General features: G+C 38.2%; 1 protein-coding gene across 1 annotated transcript in view; it reads right to left on the reverse strand.

Annotated features, from left to right (window-relative positions):
• Window positions 1-21648, reverse strand: part of disp (dispatched) — a 185510-nt gene that overhangs the window by 148426 nt on the left and 15436 nt on the right. The window contains exon 4 of the mRNA XM_067140121.2: window positions 7027-7179. Coding sequence (XP_066996222.2) covers window positions 7027-7179 — 153 coding nt within the window. The remainder of the gene's footprint in view (window positions 1-7026; window positions 7180-21648) is intronic.

Consider the following 21648-nt stretch of genomic DNA (forward strand, 5'->3'; position numbering starts at 1 on the left):
AACATAAATCGTTGCGATTTTTTAAATCTCATCGGATAATTGATTCTCAAGAGCCCTGATGAGAACTGCCCCCGATTCTTGATCCCGAAAGGGAGACGATTGAATGCATATGTAATGTTTTCAAAAATGAAGCCTGTAAATTTCCTGCTATCCTCTGCCAATAAGATGTGAAAATAAGATGACGTCATGTCCATAGTAGAGAAGAGCTTCATGCCTCTAAATTTCCGGATGACATCCCTGAGTGAAGGTGGGTGATCATGTTCCAATACAAGTCTATCATTGAGCATGCGCACGTCTAGACACAAACGTAGACTGTCGTTCGGTTTTTTAACAATGGCCAGGGGGTTTAGATACGGAGTGACACATTTAGAAATGATACCATTATTTTCCATCTCCTTTATCACAGTCCTGGCTTCCTCTCGGTACTTCTCAGGAACTGGATAGGGCCGTTTTTTATAAGGAGAGGTGTCCTTAACATTCAATTGGTATTCAAAATCCCTAATAACACCGGGTTTGTCATCAAAAACCTCAGGGAATTTCTCAAATATTTGTCGAGTTGCTTCTGCCACGCGGGAATCGAACTCTGGGCTTTCAGCCGCACTGGTGAGAAATATGAAGTGATCACGACCTTCATCGAACACATCCTCAATAATGGGCATTTCCTGGAACTCGACGGGTCCCTCTTGACCGGGTCTACCCTCTTCGCAATCTATTTCATCGGCAGGCAGAGCATCGCTCATCTTGCCTCCGGTTTCTATGAATGGGGTACCCAGACCTTGGCACTTCAAATTATTACAGTCTACCAGCTGCAACTCTACAGAGTCGATGTTAAAAAATTGTATGACGTTGGCAGGATAATCAATGATTCCCCCATACTTGGCTAGGAAATCTGACCCTAGGATAATGTCGAATTTCATCGGCGAAATGACTAGGAATATATGCTCGAACTGGACACCTTCAATGTCAAATGTAACAAAAGCTTGAAATTTACATTTGATATGCCTGTCCGGTACTATCCCTTTAATTTTGATCTGTGCGACTGGTATCAATAACATGTCTTCTCCCCCCTTCAACATTTCAATTAACCTCTCAGAAATTAATGAAGCCTGAGCTCCAGAATCGATTAAGGCAGTTACGTAAAGGGTATCCAAAGTAATATTAATAACTGGAAGACTTTGTTGGACCCTCGGTGTTGTAGGAGTGGGATCTTCATACAAGAGATCTGAGTCATCCAAGTACCAGTAATTAATATTAGTGACACAAATTATTTCCCCTCTACTCCGGTTTTCAGGCAATCTTATTGTTGTGTTGTCGAAGTTTTTTTTTAATTGCGCCTGTCGATTTGGAGTTTGTCGCAGGCGTCGTGTTCTGTCTCCTGGCATGCTCTTGGTATTCTAAAGAGGTAGCGCCAGGTAATCCTTCATCCCGGTTTCGATTCTGGATATATTCGCGAGTTTCTCTCCATATTCTCTCGATCTCGGTGAATCTCCATCTCGAGTAAGCGACTCGATAGGTTTCTTCCATGTTTGATTACGTCTGTAAGGCGTACTTTGCCCGTATGGACGTCTCCTAAATCGCCGGAAATGAGATAACGAATCTCTCCGTGGTTCCACTTCCTCACGGGGTTCGGGATTCGATCTCGGCGGGTTGTTAACTTCGACGTGGTTGGTTGCAACCTCTTTCATCTTAGTAACCCTGGGCGGATTTTGTGTGTGGGCAGTGTCAAGTTTCCTTAATAAATCATCAAGTTGTCCTAGGTCTTGAACATTGGCTGCCACAAGAATTTCTTGTACATGCGCCGGAAATTGTAAAGTTACTACCTGTATTAACTCCTGTTCTGGCAAAGGAGGATCAAAGAATTGCATCTTCTTTAATTGAGAAATGAGAAAATCAGAATATCGTGAAGAATTAATAGCTGTGTTGTATCTCCTGGAGTACAACTGTAGCTTAATCAAATGTTGAATTTCTGAATTCCAAAACCTCTTCAACAAGGCTTCCTTGAACTCATCATAGGTTTTAATGTTAAATTTAAATGCTGTGTACCAATTTGGTGCTTTCCCTTCCAATAATCTAGAAGCTATCCTCAATTGATGATCGGATCGTACTTTATTCTCTTGAAAGTACTCTTCAATGTTGAGAAGGAATTCTTTCGCTGTGTACTCTTCCTTTCTGGAAAATTTTGCAGGTTTATCGTCTGATAATTTTAAAACTGTGGAAATGCTAGAAGTATCTCCGCTAGACCCTTGACACTGGTGTGTAGACACCTCCTTTTCCACCTGAGAGATTCTATTATCAATCGTCTCTATTTTTCCTTGCAATTCGACCTTGATAGTCTTAACCTGTCCACGGATGGAGTTTTCCACGCTCTGGACTTCCTTTTCGAGGTCCTGCTTCACTTCATTTACATCGCGGCCTAAGCGAATGATTTAAGTATGTGCCCTATCTAATTGGGTTTTTACATACTTATCTGTTTTCTCCTGCTTTGTTTTAAGTAAATTAACCTCATTACTTATTTTCTGAAAGTTAGTCTTAAAAGATTCATGGATGTTATCCTGAATAGAGGCTATTTTTGCTTGTGCCTGTGATAACTGACCATGAGATTCTTTAAATTCTGCCTTTAAGCTTTCAACTTCCTTAATCAATTGATGTGAGGTGGGAAACGAAGCTTTTAAGTCTTCAGCTATTTGTAGTTTAAGGTCCTGTTTTACTGTTTCTAAGTCACGGGTAAGGCGTTCGTTTATTTCCGTAAACTTAGAATTAATCTTCGCATTAGTTTCTGAGAATCGTTTTTCAATCTCAGAACCAGCTTTAGTAAGCCTATGTTCCAAATTAGCATTAACTTCGGTAAACTTGGTATTAATAATTTTAGTTACTTGTGTGATACGACTTTCTAAGTTGGCTGTAGTTGCAACCTTAGATTCGTTAATGCGAGCTTCTAAAGTAGTACCTAACTGAGCAGTTACGGCATTGGCCTCATCAATATGAGTGTTAATCTCAGTAATACGAGATTCTAAAGTAGTACCTAATTGAGCAGTTACGGCATTGGCCTCATCAATACGAGTGTTAATCTCAGTAATACGAGCTTGTAAATCAGCACCTACTTGAGCATGCGATTCGGCGATACGTTCATTTAAGCTAATCTTAAGAGCTTCAATAGCAGCTAAAATATTTTCCATTTTGATGGTAATGTATTTAAACCAAGCAACAAGAGAATCATAAAACACTTGAAAAGAATTCAGGTATCACCATTATTGTCCAATGGTTAAAAGTTCATGTTCAAAGTCATTCAAACATTCTCAAAAAGAAAAACCTCCAAGACATTTAACACACAAAAAAAAATTTTCCGATATCATTGATAACACTTCTTATAGAAGAAAAGTTAAATCTTGTTAGAAAGTTCACTGGAATGTTAATAGCTATTCCACACAAAGCACTGGAAATGTATCTGGATTAAGTTGCTAAGTCACACGATTTTAGTGCGATTTTGTCTATCACTGCACTTCTTAATTTATTACTAGTACTTCAAAATTGAGCCTAGAATGGTTAAGTGTCAATTTAATTTCTACTGCACTCATAATTAAGTTCTGATATTGCTGAAGCGCTAATTTCTATTTCTACTGCACTCCAAATCGGCCCCAACACGACTGGGGCGCCAATTTCTCCCCCTCTCCTCTGTAACAGTAAATGTGGTACTTCGGTAGACATGAGATGCAGGGCGTGTACCATTCGTTGAAGTGCGTACAGAGGGAGAGGGTTTATTTAGAAATAAATCTTAAAATTTTTCCTCTGAGTTTATTAAGAAATTCAAAGTCATGTCACCTCTGTAGAAAATGTTCCTCGTCCTAGGGCTGGCGATGTCCTTGGATTCCGGCAGCTCCTTTTCCCATACCAGTGAACCACCATTCATCCCCCGATGGAAGTTCTAGAAAATCCATTCGACGTCTTGAAGATCCATACGGTGCTGATGAAGGGCGTTGAGGTAGTCCTCGTGAATGATGAACGTGAATGAACATCGTTAAGCCTTGGAGCGAGTTAATGCAAAGACCGCTTCTGCACAGATGAGAGGAAAGTTTATCAATGGTTTTAACAAGGTTCAAACACAAAGAAAAATGTATCCTTGAGAGTTTATCACACGGTGAAATGTCACTAAATTTTGTCCCGTGTTAAATGAAAGAAGGCCACTAGATTCGAATGAGCATGTAAGTTTAATACTCATAAAAATAAAGGTCCACTCGAAACTTATCATCGAATTTTAACAGAGTCACTTGAAGTTTGTGGCACTTGGTACAATGTAAAGTAATGCCACACGACTTAGTTCTTTGAAGCACTGTTCAACGTAATTTAATTGGATTCGAAAATAAAGATGTTCCACTCGTGAATTAGAACTCATTCACGTATTGATAATAACATGAAATCAAAAGACGAAATTAATTGAGTATTGACAGTCCTCGGTTCGACTGTTCGTAAAACTGAATGTTCGTAGAATTGAAATGTGCTGTTTAGTAGAATTGAAATGCACAGTTCACACATGCACAGTTCACAGTTCATGACCTAAAAATATTTACACAGTTCATGAAATGGTAAATTAGTGACGTAGTCATGCTTGGAATCGAGTAAATCTGGATTCAAACACAGTCTCATAAACTTGAAGTATTTAGTACTCTGTAAGGAGCAAACTGTTCTAAGTCCTGTCCATAACATGAAACTTCAAATTACGAGCACTCAAAAACATTCGCAAGTCTTAGACACTCGTGTAGAATAACAGTCACTTGATAATGTTCAGACGAAGCACAATTTATATCACGTCCCGTCGGAGTAAAAAGTTGTCACTCACAGTATAAAGAAATCCGTACAAGTCCATATTCGACGCGATTAGGTTAAAGTCCACGGACTCGAAGATTAATAGCTGCTTCACGCTCGATCACGGTGCTAGCGAACCGACTGTGTGAACTCCACTGCCTAGCGTGCACATACATACTCAGGCCACACACTCAGGCAACACACTGCTCTGCTGAGCGAAGCAGTACGTATTTATATCTGATCCGGGCCTTCACATCTCGTTCCATAACTCCATCGCCTCATGTCAGATTTACGTGAAATTCGGCAGGCACATAGATAAGGGATCGAGTTACATGGTGATGTTGTTAAATTTGTTTAATTATTATTGTGGGGAAAGTTATTACCCATAGAAACTCGAAGAACATTCCACATCAGTCTAGGCTCTGTATTGCGGCGAGGCATGCTGTGACGTCATCTGCTCTCTACGTCACACGCACACAGCTGTTGCTCGCCGTCCAGTCAGTCTTTCGTAGGCGGCCCGGAGCGTAACACGTAAGTTTTTAAAATTGCTATTATGGGGACTTAGTTTGTACCGCCATTACCGGTACAATATGGACAATAAATGACTTCAAAGAGAGGGATAACACACTGGAGGGGATACAGTTGCTTGTCAGAATTTCAAAATGTCCAAGATCACCAACGCCAAGCATTAAAAGACTTACCATGAGTGTCAAGAAGTTATGGCGCCCAAGTGTCATGAGGCGAGTTCCATTGTACTGGAGCTATAGCCGAGCACATCTACTGTTCCAGTGGTGGAAAAAATTCAAACCCATCCCGGTTAGATACTTTATTTCGATACTACCTATTATACGGTACACCTTCTAAGTCAAAACTTACAGCCACTCCCTCGACACAGCTGCGTTTAAATTTTTTCATTTAAATTTGAAAAATAAGTTTGTCTTTGTTTCGTTCCTTACAACACCTGGAAACTTCATGAAGTCAGTTGATATACCATAAACTGCACGTGCACAGCAGTTGTCTCTAATTTTGTCCAGTACAGAGCACATTGTGGTCATCCCTGGGAAGGGCAAATGCAGCACTTTTAATTTGTAATATTTCAATTGTTGCCTTTTAGATTACAAAAATCGCATGCTGTTGTTATATTTAAACAAATAAATTAGTTCGGTTTCGGTGTTTTACCGGGAAACAGTTAAGGAAGAATCTGTTGAAACTTATGCAATGTTATCCTTTAATTCAAATCTATGAACAAAACTCCAAGCAACTGTGGCTATAAATCACATTTTTCTACAACATCATTTTTTTGTTAGTTTCTGTTTTGTTTTTGGCAATATTATGGAAAATATTACAGGTGTACTTATTGGTGAACATTGTAATTGATTAAGTTATATATGGCCATATATATAGGTGTGATATTTCAATTTCCTCAATTAAATTTACTTCCTCAAACAATTCTAATAACGCTGCTGCTTGTCGTTTAAAGGGGCCTAGCATTTAAGGTCATCGGACCCAAACAGGTCTAATAAAATAGCAGAACATGTTATAGCTAATAAATGCTATGTCTACAAATACTTAAAGCTAAAAAATGCTATTTTTAATGTCATTCTTGCTTTAAAACTTTGAAGACGAGCGCCGTGCGCCGTGCATCGATGGTAACGTTCCGTCGAGGACGAGCGACGTACGCCATATGGTGTTGAGGTCTAGTGCTTATATATGCGCTTCAATGTACTATAAATGTTAGCAGAGTGTTGGAACACATTCTGCAGTGCTTGTAGTTGATTAAAGAAATACCAGGTCAGAACCTAATTCTATTATGATACTAAGTTGGTACTATCAAGGCAGCTTCAAAGCCACATGGTCTCGTGAGGCTGACGACTAGAGCCAATTTCCATAATTAATATATTTTTTCATTTCTCAATGATAAGTACGTTATGTTTCATAAATGTATCATGGTGTGTGAATATGTATTTTTTCATGTTTTTAATATGCATTGTGAAAATTAAAAACAACTGAATGTAGAAAACAGATTTTTATAATTTACTTATAAAAGTTATTGGTTTTGCTCCAATATTGAAAATCAGCATATGCATGCATAGATCAAACGTTGCTGAATCCAAAATAGGTTTGTGACTGTAAGTAAGTTTATCAGTTATTTTTGTATAAAAATGTAAAAACGCACTAAAATGCTCAGTCCCGCTCAGTCTTCAATGTGTTAAACAGAAAACTCACCTCAAGTGAAACAGAGTCTTCAGAACCTTCATCACGATATGTAGGCAATTCCTTAGGATTGACAGTTAGTTCCCCAAAAGTTCCAGTTTCTTTAATGAGGTTCCTCCAAGCAGTCAGTCGCTGAGAAATTACAGTGCCTCTTGTCTCAAAACCCTATAAAAAAAGAAGCAGACAATAATAACGTCATTTAAAGAATAAGTTATACCACACACATCTTCCTCCAGGCAGCATGTTGGTAAGGTTTAAATTGGTTTAACTCAAATAGCTTACCAAATTGCAACAACTAATCTACAGCACAATAAGAAATCACAACATTTACAACATTTTCACAATTTTCATTGATTAAAAAGAATTTGTTACATTTCTTAAAATCATGATTGCTAGAAACTTCAGAAATAGTACAGTGAAATTTTTACTTGGTGTTTCATACTTAAATGACAAAATGCGAGAAACGTTTGAAATTTCCATTGATTCATCAAAGTGAATAGTGTAAAGGAAAATCTTCCTGATTTCTATCTGAATTATCTGACTGTAAAAATCTGCAGCTATATGCTGATTTAATTGAATGGGTGCTTGCAAAAATGGTCTAACCGACAAATTTGGAAAAAATGAGTTATGTGCTGCCATCAATTGCGGAAGGTTCAAAGTATCTTCTGTGAGTTGGGCTAATGTGAGGCAATCCTGTGTAATGAGATACAACGCTTTGAATTTTATGCCATTTCATTTAGGCCAATTTTGTTATTGCAAAATCGGGCTAACAGACGTTTATGGAGGAGGCCGTAAAGATGGCGTTGCTGTATATGTAGGTTACAAAACCTTCTCCCCATGTATACTAGAGGCTGTGGGTGTTTCTTGTGTTTTTGTGCTAGATGAATGGAAGGATTTAGTAAAAAGAGCTAGAGTAAGAAAGCCATTTCAAGTAGTAAAAATGATAAGTGATAAGTTTGTGAGCACTCAACCTTTGCTAGAAAAATTAACCAAGAGAATGGTATCTGTAAATAAGCAAAGAGTACTAATTAGTAAAGTTTCAGGCACACTATTTACGAAAGATGTACCATTTAAGAATTTTTTAAATACTTATATGGTATTGTTGAGGAATATGATTATTTTGACCTTCACAAAAGGAACAGTAATGGTGGTCGGCCATCACTTGCTAGTGTTCAGCTGTCACCAAAGTACAGTGTTACAAGGCCAATAAAGCCAGCAAAGCTTAACCCCTCAGCGCCGACCTCTATACGTGGTATAGACCCTCTTTTCTTCCGTAGCTGCCGACCTCTATACGTGGTATAGACCCATACATGGTTTTACATTTACGGCTATAGCGCGAAGGGTTTTGGAGTTATAGATATGCAAATTGTTTTGTTTCCAAGAAGACAGTTTCGGGTTTATCAGCGTTGTAAATAAGAATTGAAAAATCGTTATAATGTAGTTGTTTTTGCAAGGATAATTATTTGTCAAATAAGTCTCAGCACTAATCTCTTGCTTTTTTAAAAGTCTGTTTGCTTCATTCTTTCCCACAGAATAAAATAAAGAAATGACGATCTGAGAAGTTTGTCTTTTCGTGTGATGTTCTTTGCTCTATTTGTACATTGGGAGTGCGGTTTATTTATTATATTTGTCTTTATTTCTCAGCTTGTAATATTTTTGTAACTCTCCACGAGCGCTCTGTGTAGGCATCAGTTAGTGCTGCTTTCTGTCATACGATACGAGAACCAGTTGTTCATGGTATATATCTCGTTTGAAAGACGATGTCTCGACCTTTTATCTGAAATATGTATCGAGTTGGTTTGTTTCGTCATAAATGTTATTCCCCTCATTCAGTTTCGTCCAGTTGCTTTCGGTCTCGCTGCAGCTTCATCAGTCCGTGTCACGCGCCGCGTTCATTGGCTAGCACCAGCTGTGGTTTGACTGACAGTAACGTGCTTGAAATATTGTATAATTCAGATGAAAGTTTAGTCGGAAGTAGTAGTGATAGTATAAGCAGCAGTGATAATGAAATAGATGATGTAGCAGTGGTAAATGATGAGAGTGACGATGAGGAGGAAACAGTACTTGGAAATTTCGTGTAAGAGACTATAGATAATTATACAAGTCAAAGAGAAGTTTTCAATGGTGAATTCTGATTGCTAAATTCTCTAATAACACTCACACAGGTCACAGAGATAAATATTGAGCAATTACCCTATCGGGTTCAGCTGGTGAAAGGTTTGTTTACAAAATACGCTCGCTCGGGAGGGGAACGAAATATTCAAGGCCGGCGCGCATCAGATAATACAGTTCCAAGGTTGCAGGAAAGACATTTTATCAGGAAATTAGCACCCAAGAGTTGGAAATCCAAACCTCAGAGACATTGTATCCTGTGTTCAAAACACGGCGAAAAGAAGACGTCAGTGTACTGCTTCCAGGAGTGTGACTTCAGTCCCTGTCTCAAAGAGTGCTTTGAACTATATCACACGGAACTACATTACTAAGGAAATGTGAAACAATTATGTAATTATCTGCATGTACATAGTTCTGTCATAAGGAATTCCAAATTTCGTGAAAATCGGGCTACACTTATACTTGTAGTAACGCTTTAAGTGAATCGATGTATTTCAGTCGCGCGTAGTTGAAATCTCATCCGGCCGCGGGGTAGAAAGCTATTTAAATGGCTGCGACGTTGAGGGGTTAAGGACTTGCTTGAGCTACTTGAATATGTCCCTGCAATATATCACCAGTATTAGAGAGAACTGACAGCTGGCAATGGCCAAGAGGTGACTGAGGAATCATTTTCCAATGCATTAGAATATGACTCATATGACTGATGATTGTCCCATGAGGGAAAGTGATGTCATATTTCAAAATAAGTCTGAAGCATCTTTATGTCTAAAAAAACCCATGGCACTTATGCCCTTGGAAGGGCTCTGGCCTGCCCAGCGACCGCTACTCAGCCCGAAAGCCTGCAGATTACGAGGGGTCGTGTGGTCAGCACAACGCATCCTCTCGGCCGTTATTCTGGGTTTTTGAGACCGGGGCCACCATCTCACCGTCAGGTAGCTCCTCAATTCTAATTACGTAGGCTGAGTGGACCTCGAATCAGCCCTCAGGTCGAAAGAAAAATCCTTGACCTGGCCGGAAATCGAACCCGGGGCCTCCGGGCGAGAGGCAGACATGCTACCCCTAAACCACGGGGGCCGGCATCTTTATGGCTAGTTTACTGTATAAAACACCTTTTTTTTGTATTGTATGATCATAAAATAAAGTTTGGTTACGAATCTAAGGTAAACTATTAACTATAGCTAGGTCAACGCAGAAGTCAATTTTCTTCCATTTTTTTATATTCCTATTTTTCCAAGCACTTTTCATTTTTAATACAGTTCCAATATATGGTATTGATAATTTAAAGGTACTACATCAAGATAAAATAATGAAACAAATATTATTTTTATGGTATAATTTTTGTTTTTTGACATTTGCAAAAGTTGATTTATCTCTGTTCTGACAAAATGTTAGTTACCCCGTTTTTGCGAGCACCCATTCAATTTGACATAGTCATTGGATTGTAGATAGCTTTCATTTTAAATTAATCTTAGTGGAAAAGAAAAGTAATTACCAGTAACTGAAATAAAATACATAAATCGATGAGAGGGAAAGAAAGGAAAAAAAAAAGTACTATTCATATTTCAGGGAGTCGTGAGGCTAAAACATTTGAAAAATTCTTAAGTAATACAACATGAGTATACAGACATTTGGTTAAAAGCCACAAAATGTGGAAAATGTGGAAAATGTGGAAAATGTAACAGCATGACAAGAAAGGCTAACACGTGCACATGACAAATTATACCAGTTGGTAGACTGTAATAGTCATGCTAGAGATGAAAAAGCTGGCACAGGATAGGATAAACGCAGACAGAAATGGAAAAATCAATCCTACAAAAAGATGCAAGCTGGAAACTCTGCAATGAAGGTGGTGATCAGGACATGTCTGAACAAGAGAATGATTACAGCAATGGCATAGTAGTTCAGAATCATGCAACAAGATGGAAGCATTATGGTATAATTTCGTGTGGCTATTTCTAGCCGAGTGCAGCCCTTGTAAGGCAGACCCTCCGATGAGAGTGGGCGGCATCTGCCATGTGTAGGTAACTGTGTGTTATTGTGGTGGAGGATAGTGTTATGTGTGGTGTGTGAGATGCAGGGATGTTGGGGACAGCACAAACACCCAGCCCCCGGGCCAATGGAATTAACCAATTAAGGTTAAAATCCCCAACCCGGCCGGAAATCGAACCCCGGACCCTCTGAACTGAAGGCCAGTGCACTGACCATTCATAATACAAATATAAATGGTCCATTATTGGACATTATAAATTTTCCAGCCAACTCATTCCTGGTTGCCAGCGTTTCGCCCTCGTGTGCTAGGGTGGGCTCATCAACACACCTACCAATACGCTGGCTAGTGCATACCGTGGAGGCCACTGCGTAGGCTAACTGACCATTCAGCCAATGAGTCGGACAGCATTATGGTAGAACTGTAAAGTTCAACGGACGCATTTGGCGATAAGAAAACAGCGTGACTTTTATCAGTTGGAGACCAGTGTGCCATGCTACGACAATGTGCAGTTAGATGAGTTTGAGAGGATTTGCACAGTGGGCCTTTGATAAGGAAGTTGGTCGTATGAGCAAAGTGCCGAAAGTCCGGGTTTAAATGTTGCAATGGCAATAGCAAAACAAAGGCATACACATTCATAAACCAGGTACAAGATCACCCCTCCAGAATCACTGAATGTTAAGATCAGCGCATTAGGCAGACTGCAATGGCAGAGTGTTCGGCCACAGCAATATGCATTTGAGTTTTCGTTGTAGCTGGAATCTCGGCCCGAACCATGAAAAATCATTCACTGGAGGCAGATCTTTTATCACACGTTCCTCAACGTAGATTACCTACTGCCCTCTGCAGAGCACGCTTAAAGTGGTGTAGCAAATGACAAGCTTAGGTGATCTATAGCATTCAGTGAGGAAGGCCACTTCTGCCTGTGCTACTTGAGCATGATGGCCAAAATATTTTATTGCAGGTACCCAAAATATAGGTTAGAAATCCAACATGACGTGGCTCAAGTGACGTCAAAATTCAGCAAACAGGACAGCCAACATAGGGGCATTAATCTACACAGCAGAAAAATTACACAGTAGTCAGTGGCGTACCCTGGATTCCTCACGGAGGTATGCAACTAGTAACCATGCAGTAGCACAATGTATTCAGTAAATTCCAATTCTACTCAACCTAATTACATGTAGGTGAATTCAACCCTCTGCTCCTTTTTTTCAGAATTCCTTGGTGATGTCACTGTAGGAGTCCTCATATGCTTTCAACTCAACAAGATGATCCTTCTCTATTATTATTATTATTATTATTATTATTATTATTATTATCATCATTATTATTACTACTATTATTTATTTTGCACAGATTGTAGATACAATTCAGGAATGGTGAATAGAGAAAGGGCACAGCCCTACATACACGAATGTGCCTCCATCCTCACTATAGACATCATTCCTAATGCAGAGAGACGACTTTGACTTTAAGAACTGCGGGCAGACGGGCCAATGTACACAATTTATAAAGCTCACGAAGACCACTATGGAGACCACTGGTCAATAGGAACTTCTGTATTTGTGCCACAGTCTTATCTTTGAAGTGTTCAGAAGTGAACATTGCCCTCATTCCGGATTTAAGTCGTACTGTATCAATATATTTTCCACAGACCGATCAATTTACTGAATTGCTCTTTAGGAAAATCACCAAACAAATGAACATTAATTGCACTCAATGTGTGGTGCCCATAAAAATCGTGTGAAATATTTCAGCTTAGAACTCTGGGCAGTAAGGTTTAATTATCTAAGGTTCAATATTGTACGAATTTCTATCAAAGAATTATCGTTCACAATTATATTTGTGCTGCGTGTCAGTACTTCGCTAACATTGTCATACAGCAATATTTTCAGGCGCAATGGCTATATAGCCCAGTACTTGCATATATTTTCAAATTGATTTTATTTTTATTTGCCGTGATTTAAGGAATATGAAAAATGCCCTGTTATTTTATGAAATGACACCCTGCATTAAATGTTTTTTAATTTTATTTTTATTTTACAACCTGCTTTACGCTGCACCGACACAGATAGGTTTTATGGTGACGATGGGATAGGAAAGGGCTAGGAGTTGTAAGGAATTGGCTGTGGCCTTAATTTAAGTACAACCCCAGCATTTGCCTGGTGTGAAAATGGGTAACCACAGCAAACCATCGTCAGGGCTGCCGACAGTGGGATTCGAACCCACTATCTCCTGAATGCAAGCTCACAGCTGCACGCCCCTAACCGCACAGCCAACTCGCCCAGTTTAAATATTTTTTTCAACCTTATATGCCCAAACTTTTCTGTTAGATTAACCTATAAATTAAGTTCAGTTGAATGGAATGATTATTTTTCTCCACATTAACACTCTAAAGAGTAGGGTGATATTAATATTTGTATTATTTTTGTATTTGTTTATGCAAGAAAGCCAATGCTACTGTAAATTGAATAGATCTGTTTGCTCAGTTTAAGTGTATGTTGGGTAGTCTTTACTCAATGTGGGGAGCTGCCAGATTCAGTGTTGCCATTTATCATGAAGTCACTAATTGGGTTAAAATGTGACTACATGGAATTTTGTGAACTAGGTCTACATGAGGGGAATGTTGAAACAGTTGGCTGTGAGCTCGCATCCGGGAAATAGTGAGTTCGAACCCCATTGTCGGCAGCCCTGAAGATGGTTTTCCGTGGTTTCCCATTTTCACACCAGGCAAATGCTGGGGCTGTACCTTAATTAAGGCCACGACTGCTTCCTTCCAATTCCTAGGCCTTTCCTGTCCCGTCGTCGCCATAAGACCTATCTCTGTTGGTGCGACGTAAGGCAAATAGCAAGCAATAACTACAACATACCTAATAAAAAAGAAGACTCAGGTTCCTCATCTGGAGTAGTTGCAATTGGAATATGAATATGCAGCTTAGATTCCTGTCTTATGCAAGGCACTTTCAGAGAATTCATAATTATGTGTAACAGGTGTTCCTAACACTTCTAAGAGCATTTTTGGCATGAAGCGTGAAGCAGTTCTGGCGTGGAGTCTGGTACGCATCTTTATTTTCACCAAGTTCAGCTGACTGAAAAGACCTTCTGCCTCTGCATTGGAACAAGGTAGAGAAATACTGGCAAATGTTTGAATGTATTAACAGCAACAGAATATAAATTTTTAAAGACCTCCACAAAACTTTCGCCTGGCTATCGTTGTAAGGCCAGTCTTGGAAAATGGAGCAGCCGCATGAGGTCCGTACCGAAGAGAGCTCAGCTTGCAGGGGGTAATCCGTGCTTGCCGCTCGACCGTTACCTTCATACCTTGGACGTTCCGACTTCCTCCCAAGCTGCTGACAGATGGTAGTACGTAAAAGGTGACAAAGAGTCAAGTGCAGTGACATCATGCGGAGGGTTTCAGAACAATGTCTACCACTGAATGCAATTTTAAGACTGAATGCGTTACGTCCTTAAATCCTCCATTTGCTGTCTCTTTCTTTCTACAGTGGATTAGATGGTGAGACTACACCAGCGCCACATGTAGTCAAGCAATGGAATTTGTGCAGTTGTGCAGAATTTTTTAACTTCTGAGAGATAAAATTAATAATACTTGCCTTGAAACAACCTAAAATCATACTTCAGACAGTTCCTTGCGCTATCATAATGCATGCAATGAATGCCTTGCATGCAAGGAAAATATACCCCTGACAGTAGTGTTCAAGAGTTGACGCAGTCGTATCTTGATCCATGTCACTACAGTGACATACTTTTCACAATAAAGTTGTTAGGGAATTAAAATTTTCATTCAACATAGTTTCATACCACCAAGTTACCCCACATCCCAATTACCCTAAGCAAAGGTGAGTGTGAGGGTGTAAGCTCACATGAAACCGTAACAAGACCACAGTAAATACATAGATGGATAATCCGCCCAGTCAATACAAAAATGTTATTTACATTTCACATTTTAGAATATATAATACATGTTTCGAGAAATATGTTAATTCTCTTCTTCAGCTATATAGGTTAAAATGCATATATATTACATTAAGACCTGATGAGACAGGGGGGAGGGGCAGTAGGAAAACTAAAACTGTGACATGTACAATATGACATATTAAAAATTGGTAAATAATGGCATGAAAGTAAAGTCCATTTTGTCTTCTCCATATAAACATGACATTAAGGGTATGTCTGTGTAGATAAAATGTTAAGCACTGTTGTGATATGACGTCAGTGAGTCTTGCATATGCCAAGGGGCTCTGGATGTTGGAGCTGTGAAGCGGTCTACAGGCCTATAGTATCCCCTTGAGAACAGAATAGGTCTGCTTAGGTTAGGGTCAGCAAGCGACAAGACCAATGATTTGCAACTTCAAACTGAACGCTTCTCTTATTTTGACCAAATGTGGCAGGCCTAAGGTCGGATGTAATGCGAGCTCTATCGGAGACAATAGCACACTTGCCTTCATCATATCTGGCCAATACAATACTGAAAATGGCCACATTTGGCACATTTACATGGTCCCATTTAAATCTTTATATAAAAAACTAGCAAGATACCCGTGCTTCGCTACGGTATTATAATGACATTTATAATTGAATGCTTATCGTTTTATATATAACCCACCGATATTCGCGATCTGACTCGTTTTCTGAGAGATTCCGCCAAAATTCGCAATCTGACTCGTTTTCTGAGAGATTACGGCAACGTTCCTCCCATTTTTCAATCTTTTCTCCAGCAATCGATTTCGTACTTCCCGTGTTAGGTCCAGGTATTCCACCCGGTCAGTTGGGTCCCTAAATCTTTGCCATCTTTTCCTATAAGCATTTTTAATATGGATCAAATCCTTGAGGAGATCCGGCGTGGTGTTGTCTTGGGTGTCTTGGTGGTACTGAACCTCTACTTGGCGGTAAATTACATCTGCTGCCGTCGTCATTGATGACAGTATGACCAGCACCATTGTCTCCCGTAGGCAAGTGCGCAGGACTGCTGGCGAAACGAATGACATACTTCCGTGCATTATTGACCTTATTACAGAGGTGAACAATTGCACGGTCAATCATATAACTATCGTTTATTTCAAATATGTTTAAATTTTTGTTTATATGCCAGAAGAATCTACTGTAATCTAAGAAGGCTCTCCAAAGGAAAAGATGGATCTTGAAAACGAACCCAGGAGAGATTAAAAATGATCGGTTTATGATCAGAATAAGTACATTGAAAATCCACAGCCTGTTTCCAGTCATTCAACCAGGTCAGGAATGGAATGAATAAGCCCTGCCGAAGCCTGTCGCACTCCAATGGGGCAATGATTAAATTAATGACAAATGAAATGAAATGATATTGGAGAGTGTAGCTGGAATGAATGATGACGGGGAAAACCGGAGTACCCGGAGAAAAACCTGTCCCGCCTCCGCCTTGTCCAGCACAAATCTCACATGGAGTGACCGGGATTTGAACCACGAAACCCAGCGGTGAGAAGCAAGCGCGCTGCCGCCTGAGCCACGGAGGCTCCTTATAAGCATATTAGGAACAGTTAAAGCAATTGGTCTCACCTCTGTTTTCACCCCACCGCGGTTAAGTTGATTTACCTCCCTCCCTCAAAAAGAAAACGTGCTCCTTTATGTTTAAAGGAGATTTCAAATACCAATGTTCACGTGTGTTACCTTCAGTTTTGAGATATAAGTATTCCCATAAAAATAATTCACTTTTTTCACTTACTTTCACACTCCCCGCCCCCCTTAAGTGAATTTTCCGGCAAAAAAATACTTGTTTCTTTAATAGTAAAGGATCTCCTAATACCAATTATCTTCAGTTTTTGAGATATGTGTCCGCATGAAACGAATTCAACTCCTTTTCACACTCGCCCCCAAAAATGATTCTCCGCCCAACCCCCCCCCCCAAAACGCGTCGTTTTATTTTTAAAGAAGATCTAAATACCAATTTTCAAGTCTGTAACAACTTTAGTTTTTATTAGATGTAAGTATCCTCATACAATTAATTCAATAAATTTTTCAATTTTTCACCCCCCCCCCCCCCAACCTTCATTGGATTTTCCGAGAATACCTGTTTCTTTAGTTTAACAGGAAATTCCAAATACCGATTTTTATGTCTGCAACATTTTATGTTTCTGAGATATACTGTAGATATAGTCTTTCTAAAAATTCACCCCAATTTGTCACTCCTGTTTAACCCCCATGAATTAGATTTACCAAAAACAAAAAAATAAATGTTTCTGAATTTTTAAAGGAGATTCCATATACTAACTGTCTGGTCTGTAATATTTTCAGTTTCTGAGATATAAGTATCCTCATTAGAGGCATTCAACCCATTTTCACCCCTCCTATTAGGATTTTCCGAAAACAAAAAGAATACATGTTTGTTTATTTTTAAAGGAGATTCTAAATACCAATTTTTACATCTGTAAACTTTTAAAGTTCTAAGATGTAGACGCAGTCATTTTAAAAATTCACCCCCCTTTTACCCCCTATTATTTGGATTTTCCAAAAACGAAAAAATACCTGTTTCTTTATTTTTAAAGTAGATCCCAAATACCAATTTTTAGGTCTGTAATATCTTCAGGTTCTGAAATATACGTAGCCTCATTACTGGCATTCAACCCATTTTCACCCTTTTCCACCCTTCCTATTGGGATTTTCCGAAAACAAAAAATTACTTGTTTCTTTATTTTTAAAGGAGATTCGAAATACTAATTTTTACATCTATAAACTTTATAAGTTTTGAGATATAGATACACTCATTTTCAAAATTCACCCCCTTTTCACACCCCCCATTAATTGGATTTTCCAAAAACAAAAGAATACGTGTTTCTTTATTTTTAAAGGAGATCCCAAACACCAATTTTCTGGTCTGTAATATTTTCAGTTTCTGAGATATAAGCATCGTCATTAAGGCATTCAACCCATTTTTCATCCCATTTCACCCCTCCTATTGCGATTTTCCGAAAACAAAAAAATATGTGTTTCTTTATTTATAATGAAAATTCTAAATACCAATTTTTACATCTGTAAACTTTCAAAATTTTGAGATATAGATACACTCATTTTTAAAAATTCAGCCCCCTTTTCACCCTCCCATTAATTGGATTTTCCGAAAACAAAAAAAAAATACGTATTTCTTTATTTTTTAAAAGAGATCAAAAGTTTTTCAGGTCTGTAATATGTTCAGTTTCTGAGATATGAGTACCGGTATCCTGACTAAAGGCATTCAACCCCTTTTTCACCCCTCCTATTGGGATTTTCTGAAAACAAAAAAATACGTATTTCCTTACTTTAAAGAAGATTCTAAATGCCAATTTTTACATCTGTAAACTTTTAATGTTTTGAGATATAGATACACTCATTTTAAAATTTCAACCCCCTCTTCACCCCCTTAGCGACGGAATATCCAAAAATCCCCTCTTAGCGAGCACCTATATCTTAATATGAATGTATCCACAAAATTTCATTTCTTTATGTCCAGTAGTTTTGGCTCGGCGATGATGAATCAGTCAGTCAGTCGCCGAGCCAAAACTACTGGACATAAAAAATGAAATTTTGGAGATATATTCATATTAAGATGTAGGTGCTCGCTAAGAGAGGATTTTGGATATTCCGTCGCTAAGGGGGTGAAGAGGGGGATGAAATTTTAAAATGAGTGTGCCTATATCTCAAAACTTTAAAAGTTTACAGATGTGAAAATTGGTATTTAGAATCTTCTTTAAAAATAAGGAAACACGTATTTTTTTGTTTTCAGAAAATCCCAATAGGAGGGGTGAAAAAGGGTGAAAAAGGGGTTGAATGCCTTTAATCAGGATACCGGTACTTATATCTCAGAAACTGAAGATATTACAGACCTCAAAATTGGTACTTTTGATCTCTTTCAAAAATAAAGAAACGCATATTTTTTTGTTTTTGTAAAATCCAATTAATGCGAGGGTGAAAAGGGGGGTGAATTTTTAAAATGAGTGCATCTATATCTCAAATGTTTTAAAGTTTAGAGATGTAAAAATTGGTATTTAGAATCTTCATTAATAATAAAGGAACACGTATTTTTTTGTTTTCGAAAAATCCCAATAAGAGGGGAGAAAAGGGGTGAAAAAGGGGTAGAATGCCTTTAAAGAGAATACTTATATCTTAGAAACTGAAGATATTACAGACCTGAAAATTGGTGTTTGGGATCTCCTTTAAAAATAAAGAAATGCGTATTTTTTTATTTTAGAAAATCCAATTAATGGTGGGGGGTAAAAGGGGGATGATTTTTTAATATGAGTGTATCTATATCTCAAAACTTTTAAAGTTTATAGATGTAAACATTGGTATTTAGAATGTCCTTCAAAAATAAAGAAACAAGTATTTTTGGTTTTTGGAAAATCCAATTAATCGGAGGGTGAAAAGGGGGTGAATTTTTAAAATGAGTGAATCTATATCTCCAAACTTTTAAAGTTTGCAGATGTAAAAATTAGTATTTAGAATCTTCATTAAAAATAAAGAAACACGTATTTTTTTGTTTTCGGAAAATCGCAATAGGAGGAGTGAAAAGGGGTGAAAGAGCGGTTGAATGCCTTTAATGAGGCTACTTATATCTCAGAAACTGAAGATATTACAGACCTGAAAATTGGTGTTTGGGATCTCTTTTAAAAATAAAGAAACACGTATTTTTTGTTTTTGGAAAATCCAATTAATGGGGGGTAAAAAGGGGGTGATTTTTTAAAATGAGTGTATCTAAATCTCAAAACTTTATAGTTTATAGACGTAAAAATTGGTATTTAGAATCTCCTTTAAAAATAAAGAAACACGTATTCATTTGTTTTCGGAAAATCCCAATAGGAAGGATGTAAAAGGGTGAGTGATGGGTTGAATGCCTTTAATGAGGCTACTTATATTTCAGAACCTGAAGATATTACAGACCTGAAAATTTGAATTTGGAATCTACTTTAAAAGTAAAGAAACACGTATTTTTTCGTTTTTGGAAAATCAAATATTGGGGGGTGAAAAGGGGGGTGAATTTTTTAAAACGAGTGTGTTTACATCTTAAAACTTTAAAATTTACAGATGTAAAATTGGTACTTAGAATCTCCTCTAAAAATAAAGGAACACGTATTTTTGTTTCCTTAAATCCCAATAGGAGGGGTTTAAAAGGGTGAAAAATGGGTTAAATGCCTTTAATAAGGATACATATATCTCAGAAACGAAAGATATTACAGAACTGAAAATTTGTATATGGGATCTCTTTTAAAAATAAAGAAACACGTATTTTTTAGTTTTTGGAAAATCCAATTAATGGCGGTTAAACAGGAGTGACAAAATGGGGTGAATTTTTTGAAGGACTATATCTACAGAATATCTTGGAAACGTAAAATGTTACAGACGTAAAATGTGGGTGTTTGGAATCTCCTGTAAATGTAAAGAAACATAGGTGATTTGTTTTGGGAAACTCCACTTAAGGGGAACTCAAATGGTGTGAAATTTTAAAATGAGAATTTTTACAGTATATCTCAAAATACTTAACATGTTACAGAAGTGAAAAATGGTATTTTTTATCTCTATTAAACATAAAGAAACGTGTATTTTTAGTTTTCGGAAATACCACTTAGGGTAAAAGTGACTGAAAATGGTGTTGAATTCTTTTAATTAGGCTAGTGATATCTCAAATATGAAGATGTTACAGACGTGAAATTTGATATTTGGAATCTGCTTTAAAAGTAAAGAAACATGTATTGTCGGAAAATCCTATGAAGGGGGGGGGGGGGTGAAAGAATTGAAAAATTAATTGAAATTCACTTGGGGAGGGGGTGAGTAGTGTGAAATGAAGTGCAAAAAGTAAATTATTTTTATGGGGATACTTATATCTCAAAGCTGAAGGTAATAGACGTGAACATTGGTGTTTGGAATCTCCCTTAAACATAAAGAAACAAGCCTTCTTTTAATTTTTCTTGGGGGGGGGGGAGGTGGCGGTACATAAACTTAACGGCGGTGGGGTGTAGAAGGAGGTGAGACCAATTGATTTTACTGTTATTAATGTACTTATAAGGATCCTCCGTTGCTCAGGCGCAAGCGTGCCGGCCTCTCACAACTGGGTTCCGTGGTTCAAATCCCGTTCACTCCATGTGTCATTCGTGCTGGACAAAACGGAGGCGGGACAGGTTTTTCTCCGGATACTCCGGTTTTCCCTGTCATCAGCCATTCCAGCAACACATAATAATAATAATAATAATAATAATTATAATAATAATGTGCGGACCGCGCTGGAAACGGCTCCTGGACGGGTAATGACTAAGAATGCAGCCCGGCCGCGGGTTCAGTGCCGCCAAGGCACCCAATATGACACCACGCCGTATCTCCTGAAGGATTTTATCCATATTAAAAATGAGTATAGGAAAAGATGGCACAGATTTACGGACCCAACTGACCGGGAGGAATACCTGAGCCTAACCCGGGAAGTACGAAATCGATTGCTGAATAGGGAGATTGAAAAATGGGAGGAAACGTGCCGTAAAATAATAGAAAACGAGTCAGATCGGGAATTTTGGTGG

Source organism: Anabrus simplex, chromosome 2 (assembly GCF_040414725.1).
Source record: "Anabrus simplex isolate iqAnaSimp1 chromosome 2, ASM4041472v1, whole genome shotgun sequence".
Lineage (NCBI taxonomy): Eukaryota > Metazoa > Arthropoda > Insecta > Orthoptera > Tettigoniidae > Anabrus > Anabrus simplex.